Below are 24,843 nucleotides of genomic sequence, written 5' to 3'. Positions count from 1 at the left end.
TGACAGTGAATGAAAATGTCTCTGTTTTTGATATAATGCCCCCAACTTTAATCTGATCTTTTATGAACATCTTCATGGTCAGCAAATTAAATATAAGAAAATACCTGATTATTACCTCCACCAAGGAGGTTATGTTTTTGCCAGGGTTTGTTTGTTTGTTTGTTTGTTTGTTTGTTTGTCTGTTTGTTTGTTTGTCTGTCCGTTAGTGTGCAACATAACTCAAAAAGTTATGGACAGATTTGGATGAAATTTTCAGGGTTTGTTGGAAATGGGATAAGGAAGAAATGATTACATTTTGGTGGTGATCGGGGGTGGGGGGGCCCACGGGGGGGGCCACTGATCAGCCTTGGCGGAGGTCTGCGCTCTCCGAGTGCTTCTAGTTACTGATGAAATACAAAGTACAGAAGAGAATATTATAATGAATGGTGATAAATCACTTAAGAAAGGTTAGATACAGAGAAAATTCATTTGGGAACTGATTTAAAAGTAGTACTGGGCCTTTATGAGTTAATGAACACTGTGCATTGCTTGTGATGTGCATTGTTTGGTTAATAGTCTTCATCTTATCTTTTCAGATGGTCAATGCTGACTGTCTCATTAGTGTTGTGTCAAAGTGGCCTGGCTCGGTCCATAACTCCCAAGTCTATCAGACCTCTGAAATCTATTAACGCCTATCACAAGGTGAGCGACACAACCTCTATTAATAACCACTTTTTACATCATGGCTGTGTCCAGAATGTCACTGTATTTCTAAAAGTTGTGATGCTGAGGTTTTGTATTGACAGGTGAATTGTCTGATGTGTTGCTACGGGACAGGGGGTCTGCCATCACCAACCAGCCTTTTCTCCTGACACCATGCACAGACCCCCAGGAAGCACAACAGGCCTACAGACATCCCCATGCCAGGACAAGGGCCAGGATCCAAATGACCTTTGACCTCCTGAAGGTATGCTTTCACTGTCTTCACCACTTAAGGGTCAGCCTTTTGAGGTCTTGTGACATCACTGTGGCTTGTGCTGTCCTCCGCAATGTCCTGCATTTCTTTCAGTGTGCAGACATGTGGGCTGTATTCTACCTTTCAATGTGTATTTATTCTTCTGTTCTATAATATGCTTTGATTCTGTTCGTTCTATCTTGTTGAGTCACTGTGTGACTTCAGTTTTAAAGGAGCTGATGGTTTACTTACTTTGATTTATCCTTATTCAATAAAGGAACATCATGTTACTCTTTGTGTGTTTATATTTATATGGCATATATAGTCTATGGGAAACTGTCAGTTATCTAAATATAAATAATACAGTGACTGAAAGGGTAAATGAAATCAAATTCCTTGGAATAACTATACACAAGAAGTGAAGTTGAAATATGACATACTGCATGGAGGTGTGGGGGAATACTTACAGAAATAATACAAATCCAATCACCATTATTCAGAAAAGGCCAATACCAGTGATCAATGAAGTGTCCTATAGGGAACACACACATCAGTTTATTATCAAGTTAAAAACTTTAAAGTTCAGTGACTTAGTCCACTTTAAAACAACACAATTTATGTTTAAAATTTAAAAAAAAATCTGTTGCCTGTTCATATTCAGAGCTTGTTTAAAATGTGTGTTCATAATTTCTGTCACACCTCTGTCTGTTCTGCCGCTCCTCTCTCTCTCATTCAACCACACCTCCTCATCAGCTAACTCCACTCACCTGTGAGCACAGCTGTGGCTCACCAGGCTGAGTGTATATATTCACGTCTCTGCTCTGTGTTCTTTGCCGCATTGTTCTCTACCTTGTGTGTGACTCTCCAGCAGGCCCGGACTGGCTAATCGGGAGGACCGGGACAATTCCCGGTGGGCCTGTATAATATTTGGGCTGCGAGGGCCGGAGTTCACTTTAAATATGTATTTAATATTTTATTTATTTATTTATTTTTTGGGGGCCGGTGTTCAGTCATAGCACTGAGTTGATCACGTAATCTGCAGCCGCTGTTCCTGGGCCACACCCCCTCTACTAGCAAACTGTTTGTTTTCTTCCTGTTTTTTTTTGCGGACACACCGTGACCTGGCGTAACATGTCCTTGCATACGGTTAGTAGCTCTGTACTGTAGCTGTGGAGCATATACGATCTGTGCTCTGTAGGCTGTGGATGGTCAGCTGTGTTTGCTGTTTGAAACATGGATAATAGAAAGAGCAAAGGTGGTGTGGAGAAGGCAAGAATTAAAAAGAGGAAAGCTCTGGAAGCAAACGCAGCCAAATGTGCCAAAATCGGCAACTTTTTCACAAAAACGACCTCCCAGTTGGAAACTAATAAGGACGACGAACCGGATAAACCACCTTTCAAGCTAGTTAATTATCGAGTCAATGAATTGTGTGGCATTGTGGCGTGGAACATAACGTTATGTAATTTAAATAATAGTATGATACGACGCCACATAACTGGGAAACTTTGTCTTGTAGCTCCTCAGAGTCAGAAAGAACATCCAGCAGCAGACACCAGCCATGAGCCCACAAGTCCAGAGTGGGCAGGTAGGACTGCTCAGAGAGGGAAGATTATTAATAAATAGGCTCCAATGAATAGTATGGTGTAGGCCTGTTCAGTATGAAAGGTGCTCTAAGATGCTCCAGGATTCAGCACTACATGGATGAAACTGACACCAAGGCTTTGCAAAATAGAAGATTTGTGCTGAGAATTATGACCATTTTTAAAATGTGCTTTAGTGTCAGAAGCAGAGCCAGGAGCCAGTAGTGATGAGGGGATTGTTCCTGTCAGGATGGAAGGAAAAGGTGAGCTGTTGGAACAGACTGTGTGAACAAGCATTAGTTCCACTAAAACCACTTTCTAGACCCAAATGATAGTCCTGACCTATTTTATTTTTTATTATTAAAAGTGAGACAGTAAATACACAAAGCCCACAACTGAAAGGCAATAGCTTAAAGTAATATCAAATAAGCCTGCATATTTTGCCAATGTAAATATCTTAATTAGTTCAGTAAGTCAAAATGTCTGTAGATATTTTTTATTGTGATCCAGGTGCAGGCGAGTCTAGGGAAACTGGAGGAAGTGTGAAAGGGAGAGCAGAGTCTACTGATGACAGAGGAGCAGCTCAGCAGCACAACCCTGAACCACTAGGCACAAATGACACAGATGAAGATTAGTCTGCTGTTAGCTTTGATTGCTTTGGTCGCCCTCAGTCACAGGATACACATATTTTTTTCTTATCATCCTCATCAAACCCCTAGTATCACTATACCAAAAGTTTTCAATAGCATCGATGGAACAAACCGCAAGTAAGTTGTGATGGAAATCTTTTGTTGCAGAGGATATAAAAATAATAGTTATTAGAAAGTGCAGCAAGCTTTATTTTTTTTTTTTTTTTATTTTTAATATTTTTATACTTTCATTTCATTTCAAACATTTTAAAGGTTTGAAAAATGTTAACACTTATAAGAACAAAAATATAGATTCTGTTATTGTTGTGTTGTGAGGAATAATAATGTTGGAGATGTGCACTCACTTTTGAAATAAATCCACATTGTGAAGCAACCTTTACTTGCGCTGAATTGGAAATATTTTAGAAAATACACTGAATTAGAAGGCTTTGCAGAACAGTGTGTAGACCTAACATGTAAGGTTATAATTGCATGATTTTAATAATAATCGGTCTTGATCTAAAGTGGGCCGGTCTGAGGTATGAAACTCCAGGGCTGAAAATGAGTCTCAGTCCGGCCCTGGTCTCCAGGGTTTTTTTTCCTGTCTGAACCTTGATCCTGATCCTGACCATCTCTGACCTGCCCTGCCTGCTGCCTGCCTGCCTGCCCGCCCGCCCGCCCGCCCGCTCGCTCCCCGGTAACCAACCTGCCTTCCGTCCCTGACCATGTCTCCTGTCTTCATTCCACTGGCTCCCTCAGTTACTGACCCATCGCCTGTCCCTGACTCACCTGCTGCCCATTCCTTTTCTGTTGCTTGTCTGCTAATAAAATAAAGACAGTTCATATTGAGCTCCTGGTTCTCCTCTTGGGTCCTCTGTTGTACTTGTTACAATTTCAGATGAAGTCATGTGTTCAACAAACCTTCTGTTTGAACAAATATGAAGACATTTAGTCTTTGTGTTGTTGGAGTAAATGTTTAATTGGAACAAGTTAAATCCTGAGTTCAAAGACGGTACAGCGCTGTTTATGTTTAAAAGAAATCTCATGAAACTATATGAAGAATGTGAATGTTAATTTTTCCACTAAAATTATTGAATTGCTTAGGTTTTTTGTTGTTACTAAGCTAAAGGCATTGGTATCTTTTATTTCATTTTGTTCTGAGATATGAATGGAGGTGTCGGCAGAATAAGCTTAGGCTTCAACCTATTCCTCTCCAGTTTTTCAAACATTGTATGCTGAACAATGTATAGCGTTTGAAATGTCTGAACAAACACAATTACACTGAATCGGTGTAATGATTGCAAAATCCAAATTTATGTAAAATTATTGAAATTACTGATCACAAATGTTGAAATACTGACAGTGGGTCTAGTTGAATGTGATTCCATTGTGTAGTGGGCAGTGGAATAACTATTGGTTTCAATCTGTGGTGACTGCTGACTGAGATAAGGGATGAGATTAAATAAATCCTGGAATTTAGCCTGGTGTGGAGCAGGCTAGCTTCACAGAATAAATCTCCATGGTAACTTATATTGTAACATATCCCACTCTCCCCTATCCTGCTTTTGTGCTTAAACTGAGCCAGGATAACCAACATATTAACCCCTTAGCCTAGTTTTGTGCAATAGGCCCCTGGTGTGTTTAGGTGTTTAAAGTGAGTCTGTTGGAGTCAGGGGTTTTCAGTGATGGTACAATTACAATTTTAAGATTTGCATTTGCTTTATTGGAGCTGAGGCCCTTGCCCCTTGGTTTGATGGTGATGATAATAATGCTGAATCTATAAATTGTGCAGTGGTCCTGAACACAGAGCCAAGATGCTAGAATGGATAGAAAACTGAAGATCTGAGGCTCAGTAGGAAATAGCAGCTGTTGTTATCATTCCGACCTCAGACCGGCTGAGGACTGATGCCGTTTGGACCAAAAACTGTCTGCAGAGGAAGCAAACACACACATGTTCCACGTCTCCATTCTCCATCTGTTCAATGTGCGTCTGCGTTTTCCTCAGCCCGGACTCTTGACAGGAACTGTTGTTTCCACCATCCCCTGCAAAAAGACCATGAACAGCTTGTGAGATAGTTGCCATGGAGATAAGCAGCCAGCTGATGTAGCGTTGCCATGGCTCAAACATCATCTGGCTGATTAGTCTAGTGTCCCTGATGTGTTCAGTCACTGCTAGCCAATCAGAAGCAAGGAGGAGGAGCCTAAGCCTTGTTTTCTGAAACTTCTCAGAAACTACGTTTTGAAGGGGGTCATATGACTGATTAATGACAAACAGAGACAGTAAGGAGCTGTGGTGGGACTGCAGATCTCAGATCAGCTACATGATAAAAGTGAGATTTTTTTCTTTAATTTGGATTCAGTAAGAGGCTGATGACAGATCTATAATCTATCTATAATTTGGATTAAGAACACTACAACAGTAGAATAATAGTTTGTTTTAATGTGACCTTTCTCTCACAATTACATTTTTAGAGTTTAGGCAAACAGTTACAGCTCCGTTGTCCAACGGACAAATACAGGGAATCTGTCCTGTCATATGCCATCTTTACAATAAACTTACCTCTGATGTTTAAACCTGGTCTTAAACCATATTTCCATTAAGTACTTTACTGTTATTTATGCACCTCCATCCAGCTGGAAAGTTACATTTCACAGTACAGTTTATTATTTCACCTTACTGTTAAATTATCCAGATTTCTTACCCAGTTCTGTTTGTACTTAGTTCTAATTTATTATGTATAGTGTGTTTGCTCTTGTGTTGTATTTTTTACTTTGTCAAATGCTGTTGCTGCACTACAATTTCCCAGATTCGCATCTATCTATCTATTTATACTGTCAAAGCTGTAATGTTTAATGTTTTTGTTTTTTTTTTCCAATTTATACCAAATTTTCTCAAAATAATGTCAACATAGTAAAATGTGGGGAAAACAAGAATACAGGGAAATGGGGGGGGTTAGAATGAAAGGGTAAAGTCATAGGTGGCATTATGGGTGACATCATGGATAACATAAGTGACATTATGGGTGACATGGACAACATCATGGATGACATGTATAACAGCTGCGGTCCATTCCCAGGGCTCGTCGGGGAAAGTGTGTTCCTCCCGCCGATGGGGGCGCCGTCCTCTCCCTGACCAGGGGAAGCCGTTGTGTTTATCTGTGTACTACTTCCTGTTCACGCAAAGCTTCCCCCTGTCTCTAGCTTCTAGAGGCGGTATATTTATAACTCGGTTATTGTATTGATTGGATATGATCAAGTATTTTTCTAGTATTCAGTGAATGTCACCTTTGAAGTTTAGTTCCAGAGTTCCGTGTTTCGCGGGTGTTTTGAAGGTTTGCTCGTGTTGTTAGCCGCTCTGCTAACCCTACTAACGCTATGACCGGACCCTCCGTTCATCATGGCGAGTGAAAGCACCGACACCATCGCGACCAACGACGCGGACCCAGGCCCTCAGTCTGATACTAACGAGCACGATTACGCCCACACCTCCGCCGGTGGCAGACCAACGGCGGAGGCGTCCTTCTCCGGCTGTGGCATCGCTCCAGACCGCTTCAGTGCTCCGACCGAGCCGGATCAGAACGGGCAGCACGGCTCGTCCCTGTCCGTGGATCCGGCCGTCGGTGCGGAGGTGGACTGTGCCGATGGGAATGTTGTGGAGATCGGGCCTCATCCCCCAAACACCGAGGACAACACCGGACATGCTGTTACCGTGCCACGCGATGGTCGCACGCGACCGAAGCGGCCGGAGGACAGAAACTGCAGCTGCTGCAAGAGTGAGTTTGAGCGACGCGGCCGAAGGTTCGACCGGAGGGCGGTGTACACCTTCACCACCCCGGACACCGTGCACTGGGCCTTCCCGGGCGCCATCGTTCATGACAAATCATTCATCTGCGAGACGTGTGCACAGATGATCCGCAGCAAATGCAAACGTAAACAGACCGGAAAACGACCGATCTGGCTGAAGCCGCCCCCGAACAAACAGGTACGTGATGGACTGGCATGACCTCCAGACTATTCTGGAGAGTTATCCTTCCTTCTGTTGGAAAGTCACCCAGAGCTTTTACACAGTCTTTCTCTCCAGATGTTCTGGTTGAATAATTCTCATCTGTATTTAATCCTGTGTGTGTTTCAGTCAGAGTCAAGAGACAAGAAGATGAAAGAGCGTCGGATGGGGAAGAAGCGCAAAGCCGCTCTGCTAGTGAGCAAGTCCTGTTATAAGTCTGCCTTCAAGATGCTGTGGTCGGCCAAAGGAGCCCGGAAACACATGATGGACTTCCTGAGTAAACAGCTGAAGGGGGAGGTCAGGCCCAAGCTCCGTCCCTGTTTCCGTTGGTTACAGTCTTGGTTTGTGTTACATGTGTTTTGTGTGTTTGTGCAGATGAAGGCCCTGTCACGGCAGGCTGACAGTCCTTTCCATCAGAAGGTGACCAGCAGGAGGCCGCTGACCTCATTTCCATGGCGACGCTGTCTGAACTGGGCTCAGGACCGAGCGCCACTCGTCACACACTGCCTCCGCTCGCTGTTCCCAGACATGAACGCCCTCGCCAAGAGCAGGCAGTAAGTCTGGGTCTGCAGACCCCACCCCCTGGAGGGGATAGATATGGTTGGCAACAACATCACAGCTGGGGGTGTGGAAACCTGAGGGTGAAAACAGCCCTTCCCCCCCTGTCCGCTTTAATGTAAAAACGTGGAATTTCAACTTGTTTTGCTAACTATAACAAGTTGTCATAATGTACTTTGAGTTGCTATTGCCTTCTGACATGGATCAATATATTAAAAAATTAAATACACTGGAGTTGGATTGTTGTCCATATGTTTTAAAAGACTGGGCAAAGGATCTGATTCAGTGGCCTGATGTGTCATTTCCAGACATCTTCTACTACTTAATCACCTGGTAAGGGAGAAAGGATCAGTTTTAATGAAAAAAAAATTGTACAGAGGTGAACGTTTGATCATAACAATGAAGAAAAGTGATTAATACTCATTATTTAGCATTTTTAATGAGGGTTTTATTTTGAAAAACCCTGCCCTGTGTGTGTGTGTGTGAGAGAGAGAGAGCGAGAGAGAATAAGTTTTAATTATTTGAAATTGTAGAAACGGTTGAGTGTGTCATAAAAGGGGTACTTTATAATACTCATGATGAACTTTGTTCATTAAGCTTGTATTTTGTAAACCCTAATAGCTGCTAAGCATTTACTTCACGTTGCTTACACCTGTTGCACTCATATTAAACCGTTGCTTGGTGGTACAGTGGTCAGTTTCTTCTCAGAGAGAGGAACAATACAGGTAATGCTTTTATTTTGGCAGAGCGAACCCACTGGTGTCGCTTATCTTAGCACACACATTCCACAATTCTTACACAGCTCATGCATCTCCCATTCCCCCATCCCCCCCGCCCCCCACTTGACGTCTGCTGTCGGCCTAATTATTCACACTGTCCCCCGACTCCCTTTAAATCCATGAAAAAAATTCCAGCATGTGTCCACGTGTACTGTGTGTAAACTGTATGATGTCTTATACTTGTGCTTTGCATTATTCTGTCAAGATTTATGGCGCCGGGGATGCCGGCAGCCTGTTACGTCTTGTGCTGTTACTGTAACAAAGTAATTTCCCCATTGAGTGGATCAATAAAGTCTAATCTAATCTAAGTATCAAAAGGGAAGTATCAGATAGTGGGGGACTAACTGGCATAGATAATCAAACAAAATGTCATACACGCACAATAAAATTTGGCAAACCCCCGTCAAACCTGAGTCTACTGCATGGCAGTGTGATGCACTAATCACTATTACTACACGACTGCTATGTGTCTGAGTTTGTAACATGGCTCCTTATGGAGCAGACATGTCTGTGTTAAAATCAGTGAGAAACTACCGCTCATACAAACTGAAATTAATCCATAACTGTGCATCGCGTCTGAAAATTTTTGCATGTGAGACTTGTGAGTTTTCTGAACGCAAAAATATATCAAATGTGGGGGTAAAAAGACCTAAGTGACTGATCAGTTGCGGACTTTGCAACTTTCAGGGCTAAAAAAAAAAAAAAAACTAAGGGAGCTGCAAATAATATTTTTTGATGAGGGTTTATTAGGCCTGAGCTGTGTAAAGCAGGCCCTATTGAGTCTGCAGTGGGCGCATGGGAACAAAATCGCCAGTGAGGCGGTCGCCTTTCGCCACTGTCACCACTCTCACACATATTCACATTCACGGCACTGAGACCTTTCTGAACATGTACATGACGTGCAAAAATCACATTTACACCAGCTTAGAATGAATGGGAGTCAATGGGACATGCCCACTTGGGGTCAGTCACGTGTGTGTAAGTGCACGACACGTGACATCTGACCCCACAGATATGTGGGGGAGCTCAAGAGCTTTCAAATACGTCCAAATACGTGGTTGCCACGGAAATGGCTGTATTGTTCTTGCTCAGATTATAATTAGGCCTGAGCCAAGTAAAGCCGGTGCAGGGCCTATTGAGTCTGTAGTGGGCGCATGGGGACGAAATCGCCAGTGACGCGGTCACCTTTCGCCACTGTCGCCACTCTCACACATATTCACATTCACGGCACTGAGAGCTTTCCGAAGATGTACATGACATGTGCACAAACCACATATTTACACCTGCTCAGAATGAATGGGAGTCAAAGGGCCACGCCCAGTCGGGGTCAGTCATGTAGGTGTAAGTGCACGACACGTGACGTCTGACCCCACAGACATGTGGGGGGGCTCGAGAGCTTTCAAATAAGGCCAAATATGTGGTTGCCACGGAAACGGCTATATTGTTCTTGCTCAGATTATTATTATTATTAGGCCCGAGCCGAGTAAAGCCGGCACAGGGACTATTGAGTCTGCAGTGGGCGCATGGGGACAAAATCGCCAGTGACGCGGTCGCCTTTTGCCACTGTCGCCACTCTCACACATATTCACATTCACTGCACTGAGACCTTTCCGAAAATGTACATAACATGTGCACAAATCGCATATTTACACCTGCTCGGAATGAATGGGAGTCAATGGGCCACGCCCATCCCGGGGTCAGTCACGTGGGTGTAAGTGCACAACACTTGACATCTGACCCCACAGACATGTGGGGGAGCTCGAGAGCTTTCAAATAAGGCCAAATATGTGGTTGCCATAGAAACGGCTATATCGTTCTTGCTGAGATTCTTATTATTAGGCCTGAGCCAAGTAAAGCCGGCGCAGGGCCTATTGAGTCTGCAGTGGGCGCATGGGGACAAAATCGCCAGTGACGCCGTCGCCTTTCGCCACTCTCACACATATACACATTCACGGCACTGAGACTTTTCCGAAGATGTACATGACATGCGCACATATCGCATATTTACACCTGCTCAGAATGAATGGGAGTCAATGGACCACACCCACTCGGGGTCAGTCACGTGGGTGTAAGTGCACGACATCTGACCCCACAGACATGTGGGGTACCTAGAGAGCTTTCAAATGAGGTCAAATATGTGGTTGCCATAGAAACGGCTATATTGTTTTTGCTCAGATTATTATTATATTTATTTATTTATTTATTTATTTCTTAGGCCCGAGCCGAGTAAAGCCGGCGCAGGGCCTATTGAGTCTGCAGTGGGCGCATGGGGACGAAATCGCCAGTGACGCGCTCGCCTTTCGCCACTGTCGCCACTCTCACACATATTCACATTCACGGCACTGAGACCTTTCTGAAGATGTACATGACGTGCACAAATCGCATATTTACACCTGCTCAGAATGAATGGGAGTCAATGGGCCACGCCCACTTGGGGTCAGTCATGTGGGTATAAGTGCACGACACTTGACATCTGACCCCACAGACATGTGGGGGAGCTCGAGAGCTTTCAAATAAGGCCAAATATGTGGTTGCCATAGAAACGGCTATGTTGTTCTTGCTCAGATTCTTTTTTTTTTTTTTTTTTAGAGACCGAGCCGAAAGGTAAGGCCCTCTCATTTTTTAGGCCCGAGCCGAGTAAAGTCGGCGCAGGGCCTATTGAGTCTGCAGTGGGCGCACGGGGACAAAATCGCCAGTGACGCGCTCGCCTTTCGCCACTGTCGCCACTCTCACACATATTCACATTCACGGCACTGAGACCTTTCCGAAGATGTACATGACGTGCACAAATCGCATATTTACACCTGCTCTGAATGAATGGGAGTCAATGGGCCACACCCACTCGGGGTCAGTCACGTGTGTGTAAGTGCACGACACGTTAGGGCTGCTCGATTATAGAAAAAAAAATAATCACGATTATTTTAGCAATAATTGAAATCACGATTATTAAAAACGATTATTTGTTAATCTTAAAGTTGTTTATTTTTTTCTTGCAAAGCAATGTAAATTAAAGCTGCAAGCAGCATTGGGCGGGACCTCGCACCGGGCGTTCTGCCTCCCCTGCGATCCGCCTCCCGTGACCGTCGACACCTCAGCTCCACTCACACCTCTCCGTCCCCATACCAGTTCCCACCCTTTAGTGTCTGTCCTCCTTACATCTCTACAGAACACCAGCGACCCTCTGCTGAAACCACCATCACCTTTAAATGAGACTTTTATTTTGGAAACCCGACTGTGTGTATGTGCATTTGTTTTGTATGTGAGAGAAAGAATCAGTTAGAAACATGAATTGTGTGAATAATTGAGCATAAAAGTGATGATTTATCACATTTAAGGCTATTATTTTGGAAAAACCCTATTGTGTGAGCATGTGTGTCTGTGAGAAAGAGTACTTTTGAATGAAGAAACATTGTACAAACAGTTGAGCGTTTGGTCATAAAAATGAAAAGAAGTTATGTAATAGACATTTTGTATTATTGTTAATTGGGGTTTTATTTTGAAAAAATGTACTCCATGTACTTTTGAATGTGTGCAAAATTTCCAATATCCACAATACAATGCAGTAAAACGCGTTTAAAAAAAAAAAAATAAAATGAAAAAATTTGGACTGCCTGGGACTTGAACCCCGGTCCTTTTGTTCCACAGGTAGCTACATGAACCACTGCACTATAGACACCTGCCAGTGTGCACCAGCAAGAGTTTTATAGGGACTTTGTCATTGTGAAAAGTTAAACTAAACAGTCTTCAAAAAATCGCCGTAATTCCAGAACCGTAGGTCGTATCTGAAAAATTCTTTCACTTATGGATTCTGCAGACTTGTGGGAATTTAATGAGCTATAACTTTTCATTCAAAAGTGTGAAATGAATAAGCAGTAATTGCAGAAACGTAGAGTAACTTTCAAAGGCAGATTGCCAACTTCCTGTTGGAGTTAGCTCATGAGTGTCAGTGTATGATTTGTCGGGCTCAATCAGACCAACATTTTGGCATTTGTTTCATGTTTCTGTGACATTCCTACTGGCCGCTTGGGCAGATTTTGTGTGTTTTTTAGTACATAGGTGGCGCTACAGAGTCCATTTTGGCACCCAAGGGGTTAAATTTGATATTGATTCAAAGTGTTCACCAGCCATGACATACATGGCAAATTTGGTGAGTTTTGGAGTATGTTAAGGGGGTCAAATGGCAGTCTGAAGTAGAAAAAGTATGAAAATAAACAAATTGCTATAAATCAATAACCGTACATCCTATCTCAAAAATTTTTTGCATGTGAGCGTTGTTCTCAGTCCCGTGAACGCGTAGATATGTCACATGTGGGGGAAAAACTCCAAAGTGAAAAATGAGTTCCAAACATCACAAATTTGCGGGCTTCTAAAAAAAAAACTAAGACAGTTATGGAAAAAGTGCAAAGTAACTTTTTTGAGGAGGGTTCACTCTATCTTTTGGTGCTATTTAGAAGTCAATACGACAAACAGTGTAATCGGAGTTAGTTTTAAAAATTTTATTTTGAAAGGCATATTGCGAACTTCCTGTTGGAGATAGCTCATAGGTGTCAGCACGTGATTTGTTGGGCTCGATTAAACGAAGGTTTTTGCGTTGGTTTTGTGTGTCTACGACATTCCTACTGGAAGTTTGCAATTTGAGCATTTTACTTTGAAAGGCAAATTCTGAACTTCCTGTTGGAGTTAGGTCATGAGTGTCAGCACGTGATTTGTCGGGCTCGATGAGACGAAAATTTTGGCGTTGGTTTCATGTTTCTACGACATTCCTACTGGCCACTAGGGCCGTTTTTGTGTTTCTAGGGGGCGCTAGAGAGCTCATTTTGGCACCTATGGGGTTAATTTTTACATTTTATCAAATTTTTCGCCAGGCCTGACATGTGTGCCAAATTTGGTGAGTTTTCGAGCATGTTTAGGGGGTCAAAATCCAGGTCAAAGTGGTGTGTGAATAATAATAATATCATAACGAACGAATAACAATAGGGCCTTGCTTGCAGGCAAGGCCTCTCACTGTGTGAGAGGGCCTTACCTTTCGGCTCGGTCCCTAAATATACTCTTTAAACATAAATAAAGCTTTTAACCACTAAAACAAAGTATGTTCACTTTTGTATGAACCAAAAAATCTTTGAATGCAAGTAAGTGTACTGTAAATTCAAGTATGTTTCCTTTTGTAAATAAATAGTGCACTGTAATTAAACTGCTATAGACTTGTCATAGAACTGTAGCAATAAAAAAAAAAAACTCACGTAAAGTGCAAATTATAAATTCAAGTATGTTAAATGTAGTATGAAACATAGTAAATTCAGTGGCGTGCCGTGAGGTTTCAGTTCAGGCCTTCTGTATACATCAGCCATCTAGAATACGCACGTTAGGGTTATATGGGTTAGGGTTAGGTTAATATGGGAGTTGCAGCGTAAAGAGATTCGGAAACTGAAGATTGCATTGCGGACGAAGTTGTTTTTATGCGTTTTAGTTTTTCATAAGATTATGATAAAGGTGGCGGTGGTTAAACTTTAGATGGTTATAGAGGTTTGTTGTGTTACCGGTCGGTGCGGACATAACTACGAAACACTTTGCACGTGATGTGTTTTTGGTCTTCGTCTTCTTCATCAAACCCAAAGGGATTCCATGCAATTGAATTTGACTTGCCTTTTTTGTTTACCAAGCACTTCTGCTGGGATTCTCCTGCCATTTTTCCAGACCGCTAAGTTCAACTTTCCTCTTGGGGTGGACCTGCCGGCTTGCAGGCAGCTGGAGCTTAGAGGGGGGCGGGGCAGAGCAGCTCATGGTAGCTTGCGTGTGCGTGAATTAAAACAACTCAAAATTAATAATCGTTTTTTCTCGATTACATAATTTTTGTAATCGTTGCGTGTAATAATCGAAATCGTAATTGAATTTCAATTAATTGCACAGCCCTACGACACGTGACCTCTGACCCCACAGACATGTGGGGGAGCTCGAGAGCATTCAAATAAGGTCAAATATGTGGTTGCCATAGGAACGGCTATATTGTTCTTGCTCAGATTCTTATTATTAGGCCCGAGCCGAGTAAAGCCGGCGCAGGGCCTATTGAGTCTGCAGTGGGCGCATGGGGACAAAATCGCCAGTGACGCGGTCGCCTTTCCCCACTGTTGCCACTCTCACACATATTCACGTTCACGGCACTGAGACCTTTCCAATGATGTATATGACATGTGCACAAATCGCATATTTACACCTGCTCAGAATGAATGGGAGTCAATGGGCCACGCCCACTCGGGGTCAGTCACGTGGGTGTAAGTGCACGACATGTGACACCTGACCCCACAGATATGTGGGGGAGCTCGAGAGCTTTCAAATAAGGCCAAATGTGGTTGCCATAGAAACGGCTATATTGTTCTTGCTCAGATTATTATCATTAGGCCCGAGCCGAGTAAAGCCGGCGCAGGGCCTATTGAGTCTGCAGTGGGTGCATGGGGACGAAATCGCCAGTGACGCGGTCACCTTTCGCCACTGTCGCCACTCTCACACATATTCACATTCACGGCACTGAGACCTTTCTGAAGATGTACATGACATGTGCACAAATCACATTTACACCTGCTCAGAATGAATGGGAGTGAAAGGTCCACGCCCACTCAGGGTCAGTCATGTGGGTGTAAGTGCACGACACGTGACCTCTGACCCCACAGACATGTGGGGGAGCTCGAGAGCTTTCAAATAAGGCCAAAAATGTGGTTGCCATAGAAACGGCTATATTGTTCTTGCTCAGATTCTTATTCTTTTTTTTTTTTTTTTAGGCCCGAGCCAAGTAAAGCCGGCGCAGGGCCTATTGAGTCTGCAGTGGGCGCATGGGGACGAAATCACCAGTGACGCGGTCGCCTTTCATCACTGTCGCCACTCTCACACATATTCACATTCACGGCACTGAGACCTTTCCAAAGATGTATATGACATGTGCACAAATCGCATATTTACACCTGCTCAGAATGAATGGGAGTCAATGGGACACTCCCACTTGGGGTCAGTCACGTGGGTGTCAGTGCACGACACGTGACATCTGACCCCACAGACATGTGGGGAAGCTCAAGAGCTTTCAAATAAGGCCAAATATGTGGTTGCCACGGAAATGGCTATATTGTTCTTGCTCAGATTATTTATTTATTTATTTATTTATTTATTTTAGGCCCGAGCCGAGTAAACCCGGCGCAGGGCCTATAGAGTCTGCAGTGGGCGCATGGGGACGAAATCGCCAGTGACGCGGTCGCCAACACCGATTTGGCTCAAATTTGACTCAGACATCTGTCTCCCAGGCCTACACCTACTTGTCAAAAGAAACTGAAATTTCGCACTACAGCGCCCCCTACAAGTCTTTAAAAAAAAATTTTATTAAAATTGCTTCAGTTCGGACATACGAGCACCAATTTGGCTCAAATTTGACTCAAATGTCTATCTGTCAGGCCTAAACCCATTTATCAGAAAAATTTTAAATTTGGAGCTTTAGCGCCCCCTACAATTTTACCTTTACGAAAATTACTTCACTTCAGACATACGAACGCCAATTTGGCTCAAATTTGAATCAATTTTCAATCTCACAGGCCTACACCCATTTATCAAAAGAAATTGCCATTTCGCTCAATAGCGCCCCCTACAAATTTACCTTTACAAAAATTGCATTAAGTTGGACATACAAACACCGATTTGGCTCAAATTTGACTGAGTGGTACATCTTGCCGGCCTACACCCATTCAACGGAAGAAATTTAATTTTAGCTGCATAGCGCCCCCTACAGATTTACTTATACAAAAATTTCTTTAGTTTGGACATAAAAACAAAGATCTGCCTCAAATTTGAATCAGTTGTTAATCTCCCAGGCCTACACCCATTCATCAGAAGACATTGAAATTTGGTGGTAGAGTGCCACCTGCTGAACGATGGACATACTTCTACTGGACGTGCCCGTGGCGAGGGCCTTTAGATGCCACTTGCGGCTTTAATTATTATTTATTTTTTTCTACTCCTGCTCTTTGAGCTCAAATTTGACCCCCTGAACATTTACGAAAACTCACCAAATTTTGCCCAAAATTCAGAAGTACGAGAAATTGAATTTACATATAGGTTTCGTAGATGTCAGTAAAGAAATGTTGCTGCAGCGCCCCCTTGAAAAGTGGAAATGCATTACGCCAATGGGAGCACGTCCAACGTAAAGTTTTTCGTAGAGCCACAAAAATCGGTACACAGATTCATCATGAGGAGGCAAAAAAAAAATATTATTATGGCCACACCCCAAAACCCACCCTTAGTCAGCCATATTGGATTGAAATTTCCAAAATGCTGAGTCAGCGTTTTCACTGACGTATTTTAACTATCTCCTCCTTGGCTGTTTGGCCAAATGAGCTCAAAGCTTACAAAAATGACATCAGTTTGGACATACGAACATCGATTTGGCTCAAATTTGACTCAGACATCTGTCTCCCAGGCCTACACCTATTTGTCAAAAGAAACTGAAATTTCGCACCACAGCGCCCCCTTCAAGTTTTTTAAACATTTTTTTTAATTAAAATTGCTTCAGTTCAGACATACGAACACCAATTTGGCTCAAATTTGACTCACACGTCTGTCTCTCAGGCCTACACCCATTTATCAGAAGAAAATTAAATTTGGTGTTATAGCGCCCCCTACAAATTTAATTTTACTAGAAGTGGTTCAGTTTGGACATGCGATCATCTATTTGCCTCAAATTTTAATCAGTTGTCAATGTCCCAGGCCTACACCCATTTGTCAGAAGACATTGAAAATTCACACAATAGCGCCCCCTACAATTTACCTTCAGTAAAATTGCATCACTTTGGACATACAAACACCGATTTGGCTCAAATTTGACTGAGGGGTACATCTCACAGGCCTACACCTATTCAATGGAAGAAATTCAATTTTGGCTGCATAGCACCCTCTACAGATGTACTTATACAAAAATGTCTTTAGTTCGTACATATGAACACTGATTTACCTCAAATTTGAGTCAATTGTCAATCTCCCAGGCCTACACCCATTCATCAGAAGACATTAAAATTTGGTGCTAGAGCACCACCTGCTGAACGATGGACATACTTTTACTGGATGTGCCCGTGGCGAGGGCCTTTAGATGCCACTTGCGGCTTTAATTTTATTTTTTTTCCTTCTCCTGCGCTTTGAGCTCAAATTTGACCCCTTGAACATTTACGAAAACTCACCAAATTTTGCCAAAATTCAGAAGTGCGAGAAATTGAATTTACATATAGGTTTCGTAGACGTCGATAAAGACATGCTGCGGCAGCGCCCCCTTGAAAAGTGGAAATACATTACACCAATGGGAGTATGTCCAACGTAAAGTTTGTCATAGAGCCACGAAAATCCGTACTTAGATTTAACATGAGGAGACAAACAAAAAATATTATTATGGCCACGCCCCTAAACCAACCCTTAGTCGGCCATATTGGATTGAAATTTCCAAAATGCTGAGTCAGCGTTCTTGCTGACGTCATATTTTAACTATCTCCTCCTTGGCCATTTGGCCAAATGAGCTCAAAATCAGTGTACAGTATCTAGTTAAGTGGGGCATCAAAAGTTAGCCAAATTCTTGAGATTGGTGTCACCGTTTTTGTGTGACGACATTGCAAACTTTGCAAAGTTTCTTTGGGAATTTACCATTACAAAAATTGATTGAATTGGTTAGATGAGACCAACATTTTGGCATTGGTTTCATGTCTGTACAGCCTTTATACTGGAAGTTTGAGTGCGAGCATTTTTTTCATCAAAAGGTAAATTGCTAACTTTCTGTTGGAGTTAACTCAGCATATGATTTGTCGGGTTTCAGACAAAAATTTCAGTGTTCGTTTCATGTCTCTACGACATTCCTACTGGCCACTAGGGTCGTTGTTGTGTATGTGGGTGGTGCTACAGAATACATGTTGGCACATAAGGGATTAATGTTTATATTTTTTATCGAATATTTCGCCAGATGTGATATGCAGCCAGATTTTGTTGAATTTTTGAGCATGTTGAGGGGGTCAAATTCCAGTTGAAAGTGGAGGTGGAGTAATATAAATACAAACAAAATACTGTACAATAGGGCCTTCAGGCAAGTCCTCTCACTCTGTGAGTGAGAGGAACTCACCCTTCGGGCTCAGTCTGTAATGAATAATGATGATGGAGGAGGACCGAAGAAGAGGAGCAGACAGGAAGACAGACAGGAGGAGGAGCAGACAGGAAGACAGACAGGAGGAGGAGCAGAGAGGAGGACAGACAGGAGGAGGAGCAGAGAAGTCAGGCAGAGAGGAGGACAGACAGGAGGAGGAGCAGAGAGGAGATCACTATGTCATGATGAATCTCCCAGTCTAAGTCTGTATCAGCTGAACTCAGATCAGCCTGATCTGCCATAACTATAAGCTTTATCATAATATAAGCTTCATCGTAAAGGGCAGTTTTCTTCCTCCTCTTAAACATGCAGAGGGTGTCTCCTCCAAACCAAGACAGGGAGGTGGTTCCACAAAAGAGGAGCTTGATAGCTGAAGGTTCTAGTTCCCGTCCTACTTTCAGAGATTTTAGGAACCACCAGTAAGCCAGCATGTTGATAGCATAGTGCTCTAGATGGATTGTATGGAACTAAAATCTCTTTCAGGTAACTGGGTGCCTGGACATGAAGGGCTTTGGAAGAGGAGTATTTTAAAGTCTATCCTAGCTTTTACAGGGAGCCAGGGCAGAGAAGCCAACACAGGACAAATGTGGTCTCTGATACTCATTCAGGGAAACAGCATTCTGGATTAACTGAAGGGTTGTTAAAGACTTTTTGGGACAGCCTGAGAAAAGTGGATTACAATAATCTTGTCTGGATGTAATAAAAGCATGAATTAATTTTTTCTGCATCATTCTGTGTTAAAATATGCTTGATTTTACCAGTATTACACTGATGAAAAAAGGCAGATCTAGAAATCTTATTTATGTGTGAGTTAAATGATAGTGTCACTCACACTGGTGTATGATTGGTGGTGGTCGGAGGTGCTGTTTGGTACGATTGGCAGCCACGCTTCTGTCAACCTGCCAAGGGCAGCTGTGGCTACAGTTGTAGTTTACCACCACCAGTGTGACTGTGAGAGTGAATGAATAATGGATCAATAATGTAAAGTGCTTTGGGTGCCTTGAAAAGTGCTATAGAAGTCTAATACATTATTATTAGGCCTGTAATGGTGCACAGAATTTTCGGTTTGGTACGTTTTCAGTTTTGAAAGCCATGGTTTGTCTTTTTTTTTTTTTTTTTTGGTTCGGTACGGGAAGAAAGAAAACCCCTCAAAATATTTTTTAATGCATTTATTATGAATTTTTGAACATTTTCCCCCCAATTTTTGGAGACAATAGAATATAGAAAATCAGGAGTAATGTAATTCTTATAATTACTAAATGTATTTTAAACATTAGTTTTGCAATTTTCCCTGAAAGGTAGTTTTGAACAAACAACAAAAATCTAATCACAGTTCTGTCAGTACACATTCTGCATAAAAATAACAAAAAAATTCCACATGAAGTGCAACATTAGCAAAAGGACAAACTAGTATTCTGTTTTAACAAACTTAAGAGCAACATTGACAACAAAATTAACCAAACTGTTTATTTTAGGACAGCTAACAAACTGTTTAGGCCACTTTGTGTATTTGTGTGTGTGTGTGCGTGTGTGTGTGTGTGTGTGTGTGTGTGTGTGCGTGTGTGCAGGGTGTGAATTGACATTCCAAGCACAGTGACTTCAGTTTTGACTGAGTTTAACAGCAGAAAGTTGTTGGTAATTCAATCTTTAATATCTTTAATACACTCCTGTAGTTTAAGTAGCTGATTGGCTTCATCAGGTTTAATGGATAAATATAATTGGGTATCATCAGTGTAACAATGAAAGTTGACGGAGTGTTTCACTATTAAGTTACCTAAAGGAAGCATGTATAACATAAACGGTATTGGTCCTAGAATTGAGCCTTGCGGAACTCCATGACTAACTGTAGTGCACTGAGAGGATTAATTATTAACATTAACAAACTGAAAATGATCTGTTAGATAGGATTTTAACCATATTAATGCATATCTTTTAATACCAATTGATTGTTCCAACTGTTGCAGGAGGATGTGATGGTCAAGTGTCGAATGCAGAACTAAGGTCTAATAAGACCAGTATAGAAACAAGATCCTTATCTGAAGCAATTACAAGGTCCTTGGTAACTTTGACCAGTGCTGTTTCTGTACTATGATGCTCCCTAAAACCTGACTGGAAATTCTCCAGTTGACTGTTGGTTTGAAGGAAGTCACAGAACTGATTGGCTCCTATTTTCTCCAGTACACAGTAGTATACATACACTGAAACAAGTCCCCTTGTATGTACTAAACAGTAGCACATTTAAACAGTACTACATATACACAGTTGAACATGTACCTAGTAGTACATGTACAGTGTGCTCAGTGTTTGCTCCTGGATGATTCTGTTGGGTTTCTATAAATTGGCTTAGAGTCTGGTTTCAACCGGCTTGATATGTAAAGTGTCATAAGATAACTTTTGTTATGATTTGGTGCTATATAAATACATTTTGATTGATTGAGTCACACCTGTAAACTAGACAGTACCGTGTTCATCTGTGGACTTCAGCACTGCAGGTCTTTTGTATAACAGGGTCCAGTGTGTCTGTCTGTCATAACACGGTACCGGCCCAGCCCAGAAAGAGCCGTCCCTGTGTTTATGTGTGTTTTGTTTCCGTTCTCAGCCAGCTGTCGGAGGAACAGGCCCAGATGCTGCTGGAGCGCCGGGCTGTCGTGGCACTCTCCATCCCTCTGTTCACCAGGAACATCTGGAAGAACAACTTCCTTCAGGCGGCTCTGGGGGCGGAGCTCCGGCTGCAGGGCTGCTCTGGTTCTGCCCTGGAGGCCCTCAACACCATGGGACTGTGTCAGAACAAGGACACCGTGAGGTTACTGCTGCTCCGACTCCGCAAGGGCAAGAGAGGAGGGGTGAGTATCCACAATACTGCATAGTACCACATGGTCCATTCATGGTCTACAATAAAGACACATATATACATGGAGCCTTCTGTCTGTCCTCTGTCTTATTATGTCTGTATTTCTGTCCTTCCTCTGTCTTCATTATATCTGTATATCTGTCCATCCTCTGTCTTTATTGTCTGTATATATGTCTGTCCTCTGTCTTCATTATGTCTGCATTTCTCCTGTGTGCCCCGTCTTCATTACATCTGTATTTCTGTCCGTCCTCTACCTTCATTATATCTGTATTTCTGTCTGTCTTAATTACGTCTGGATTTCTGTCCATCCTCTACCTTCATTATGTCTACATATCTGTCCGTCCTTTGTCTTCATTATGTCTGTATTTCTGTCCGTCCTCTGTCTTTATTATGTCTGTATTTCTGTTCGTCCTCTGTCTTCATTACGTCTGTATTTCTGTCTGTCCTCTGTCTTCATTACATCTGTATTTCTGTCCATCCTCTAACCCTAATCCAATTGATAGCCTAATTATCACTAATCCATTAGTCTTTCCGTGCTAATTCACTTGAATCACTTTCCCCATGGCGAACAACTTTTCTGGTCAATATCTTTATTGGGTTTTTCATACAACACAACAAAAAATAAACAAAAAGAATAAATACAAATATAAAGCAAGAGGCTGGAGAGACATGAATGGAAGATTATGCCATGTGTGACAAAAATAAAATACAGTTTCTTTTCCTTCATATACTGTGTATCATATGTCATTATGAATAGCCAAATATACATTGACACAAACCAGCATAGACAAGCACATCAACAGTGCTGTTTTAGACAAAAACAACCATAACAACAACAAAAACAACAGGGGATGGGGCCATATCATACATAAACAAAAAAATCATGTATGATACATAGAAATAAGAGTGGGTGGAATCCCCCCAAAGACAGCATCCATATTTAACATTCCACCACAGCAGCATCATTAGCATCAATTGCATAGTAACTCAGGTAACCCACTATGTTTTGATCTGTACTGTATTTTCTAACTTATGGTCCACCAGGCCCTTCAAAACAATGGTAGTTAGTCTTGTACCAATGTAAGTCAGGAATGGGGACCAGATTCTGAAGAAAACTTAAGTCATACAGCTAGACCTCTATGTTAAGTATTCCATGGGTAGCATGTTAAAAATAACCTATGCCATCCAGCTATTGTGGGGGATTTACAATCTATCCACTTCAGCAATATGTTCTTCCTTGCACATGAAGTGAGAAAAGAGAGGAGTCTTTTGGAATGTGTACTTGTAAGTTGTGTGTCCGCCAGACCAAACAGTAAACACACCAGGTCTTTTTTTAGGTTTAATGTCAAAAATTAAATGTAGTCAATTTTCTACATCTTGCCAGTATTTATCAATGTATCTACAAGTCTGGACACAATGAATAAAACTCCCCACCTCAACATTACATTTAGTGCGCAGTTCTGATTTACTGTTGTCCAGTTTGTGTCTGAACAAGGGAGTAATCTGTAGACAGTGAAGAAGTCTAAATTGGGTTTTGTTGCCCTATGACAGACTGATGACATGTTGTTTGCTGATTCCCATATCTGTTCCCATACGGTGAACCACTTTGAAGATTACTCCATCATAAACACAGTACGCTTGTTTACATAACAAACTGAAATGGGCCTTTTCGAAAATTTTGTTGCAAAGTGCATTGTAGGAATGGCGACCAAGTAAAAGCACTTTGTCGCAGATTCGGCAAGAAAATGAGCCAGATCGCTACAACATAAAACTATACATCCACCAGGGTTGTTTTAAAGAATGAGTATAGTCAGTGGATGGAGGTAAAGGAGACATTTGGGTTCAGCACTCACGAAGAGACAGCTAAATTGCTGCTGTGTGGAATTGTCATTCCCACAATGCACTTAACGCCAAAATTCTGGAAAGGCCTGAGTGTTGTTTTGGTTTGTTATGTAAAAAACTCCACTGTGTTTATGATGGAGTCATCTTTGAAGTTGTTCACCGTGAAGGAAGTGATTCAGGTGTATAAGCACAGAAAGACTAATGGATTACTGATAATTAGGCTATCACTGGGGCTTTACACATTTGAAAAAAAAATTGTGATGAAAGTCATACGCTGCGGTAAGTTTTAAAACATGTCGTCCTCCATGTCATCAGCTGTGGAATGAGATGAAAACGTGCATCCTGTATGTGTGAATGGTTGTGTTTGTTGTGGTTTGGTTGTCTGTCTGTCCTTGGGTGGAGGACAGTCCAGTGTGTCCTCCTCTAAAGGAGGCGATAAAGAAGACAGTGAAGCTTCTTCCTTTGAATATTTTGAATGTGGATTGTTCCAAGTCAGTCAGGATCATCCACTGGCAAATAGGACTGTTTAGACCACAGGGAGATAGTATCAGATTTGTTTATTTGTTAATATGTGATATTTTGCCATAAGGGGATGACATAGAGACTAACTGTCTGTTATCTGAATCAGCCAACACAGAATGGACGGCAGAGGATGAAGATGAAACAAGAACAGCTGAAAGCAGAGCAAATGGCAGACATAGAAGAAGACGATGAAGAGGAGGATGAAGAGGAGGAGGAGGTAGGAGATGAGGAAGATGAAGAAGATGAAGACGAGGAAGAAGAGATGACGCAAATGGAGCTGGCAGTGGAGGAAGAGGAGGTGGAGGAGGAGGAGGTTCAGGACGGAGTTCAGGAGGAAGATGAGGAGGATGAAGATGAGGAGGAGAAAGAGGAGAAGAAGAGGAGGAGGAAGAAAAAGGCCAAGAAGCAGAGGAAGGAGGAAGAGAAGAAAAAGGAGCGAGGGAAGCAACGGCAGGAGGAGGAGGATGATGACGAAGGCCCGGAGCAGAAGAAGAGGAGGGTGGTGGTGGTTCGACTTGGCCTCCTCAAAGGACACTCGGAGGTGGGACGCTCCGACCTGTCAGCCCCCTGACCAGACCCAGCCCCGCCTCCATTCTGTAGGGCTGCTGAGATGCATTCTGGGAACTGTAGGAGAGCAGAGACTGATGCTTTATGTTGAATATTTTTTACTTTTAGAAAAATCACTGAATGTTTCACTGGAACGGTAAATAAAACTGTCACCTGATTGACGTGCAGCTCCCCACGGTTATGTGACGATCATGTGACGGCCATGTGATGGGCATGTGACCATTAAATAACCAGTAACCAGTAAATCCAGGTGGTTTCAGATTAAAGCCTTTGTTTGCAATAATTAAGGACAGAGACTGAAGAATTCTTCAACACAGTTTACAGGTTGTAGCTGCTTTTTTTTATCATTAAAGGGTCTGCATATCCCACTGCCACGCCTTCCATGGAGGAAGCAGAGGCTGAGGTCTCAGAGGTGGACTCGTCCATCA

The 24,843-nt window shown here is 42.4% G+C and overlaps 1 protein-coding gene across 1 annotated transcript; it reads left to right on the top strand.

Moving 5' to 3' along the window:
* The first annotated feature begins 6,286 nt into the window (after window positions 1-6,286).
* LOC115420080 (uncharacterized) lies at window positions 6,287-24,634 on the top strand. Its single transcript, XM_030135286.1, has 5 exons — window positions 6,287-7,125; window positions 7,276-7,443; window positions 7,522-7,700; window positions 21,233-21,476; window positions 23,955-24,634. Exons 1-5 carry the CDS (start codon window positions 6,541-6,543, stop codon window positions 24,417-24,419), a joined length of 1,641 nt encoding a protein of 546 aa, XP_029991146.1. The 5' UTR covers window positions 6,287-6,540; the 3' UTR covers window positions 24,420-24,634.
* Window positions 24,635-24,843: the final 209 nt, after the last annotated feature.

This window comes from Sphaeramia orbicularis, chromosome 5 (genome assembly GCF_902148855.1).
Source record: "Sphaeramia orbicularis chromosome 5, fSphaOr1.1, whole genome shotgun sequence".
Taxonomy (NCBI): Eukaryota; Metazoa; Chordata; class Actinopteri; order Kurtiformes; family Apogonidae; genus Sphaeramia; species Sphaeramia orbicularis.
The sequence above is the reverse complement of the archived record's forward strand: the minus strand, read 5'-3'. Positions and strand labels throughout refer to the sequence as shown.

Coding starts and splice junctions, on each gene's coding strand:
- LOC115420080 (XM_030135286.1), top strand. CDS start 6,541: ATGGCGAGTGAAAGCACCGACACCATCGCGACCAACGACGCGGACCCA. Junction 7,701..21,232: donor GCCCTCGCCAAGAGCAGGCA/GTAAGTCTGGGT, acceptor TTCCGTTCTCAG/CCAGCTGTCGGAGGAACAGG. Junction 21,477..23,954: donor GCAAGGGCAAGAGAGGAGGG/GTGAGTATCCAC, acceptor TATCTGAATCAG/CCAACACAGAATGGACGGCA.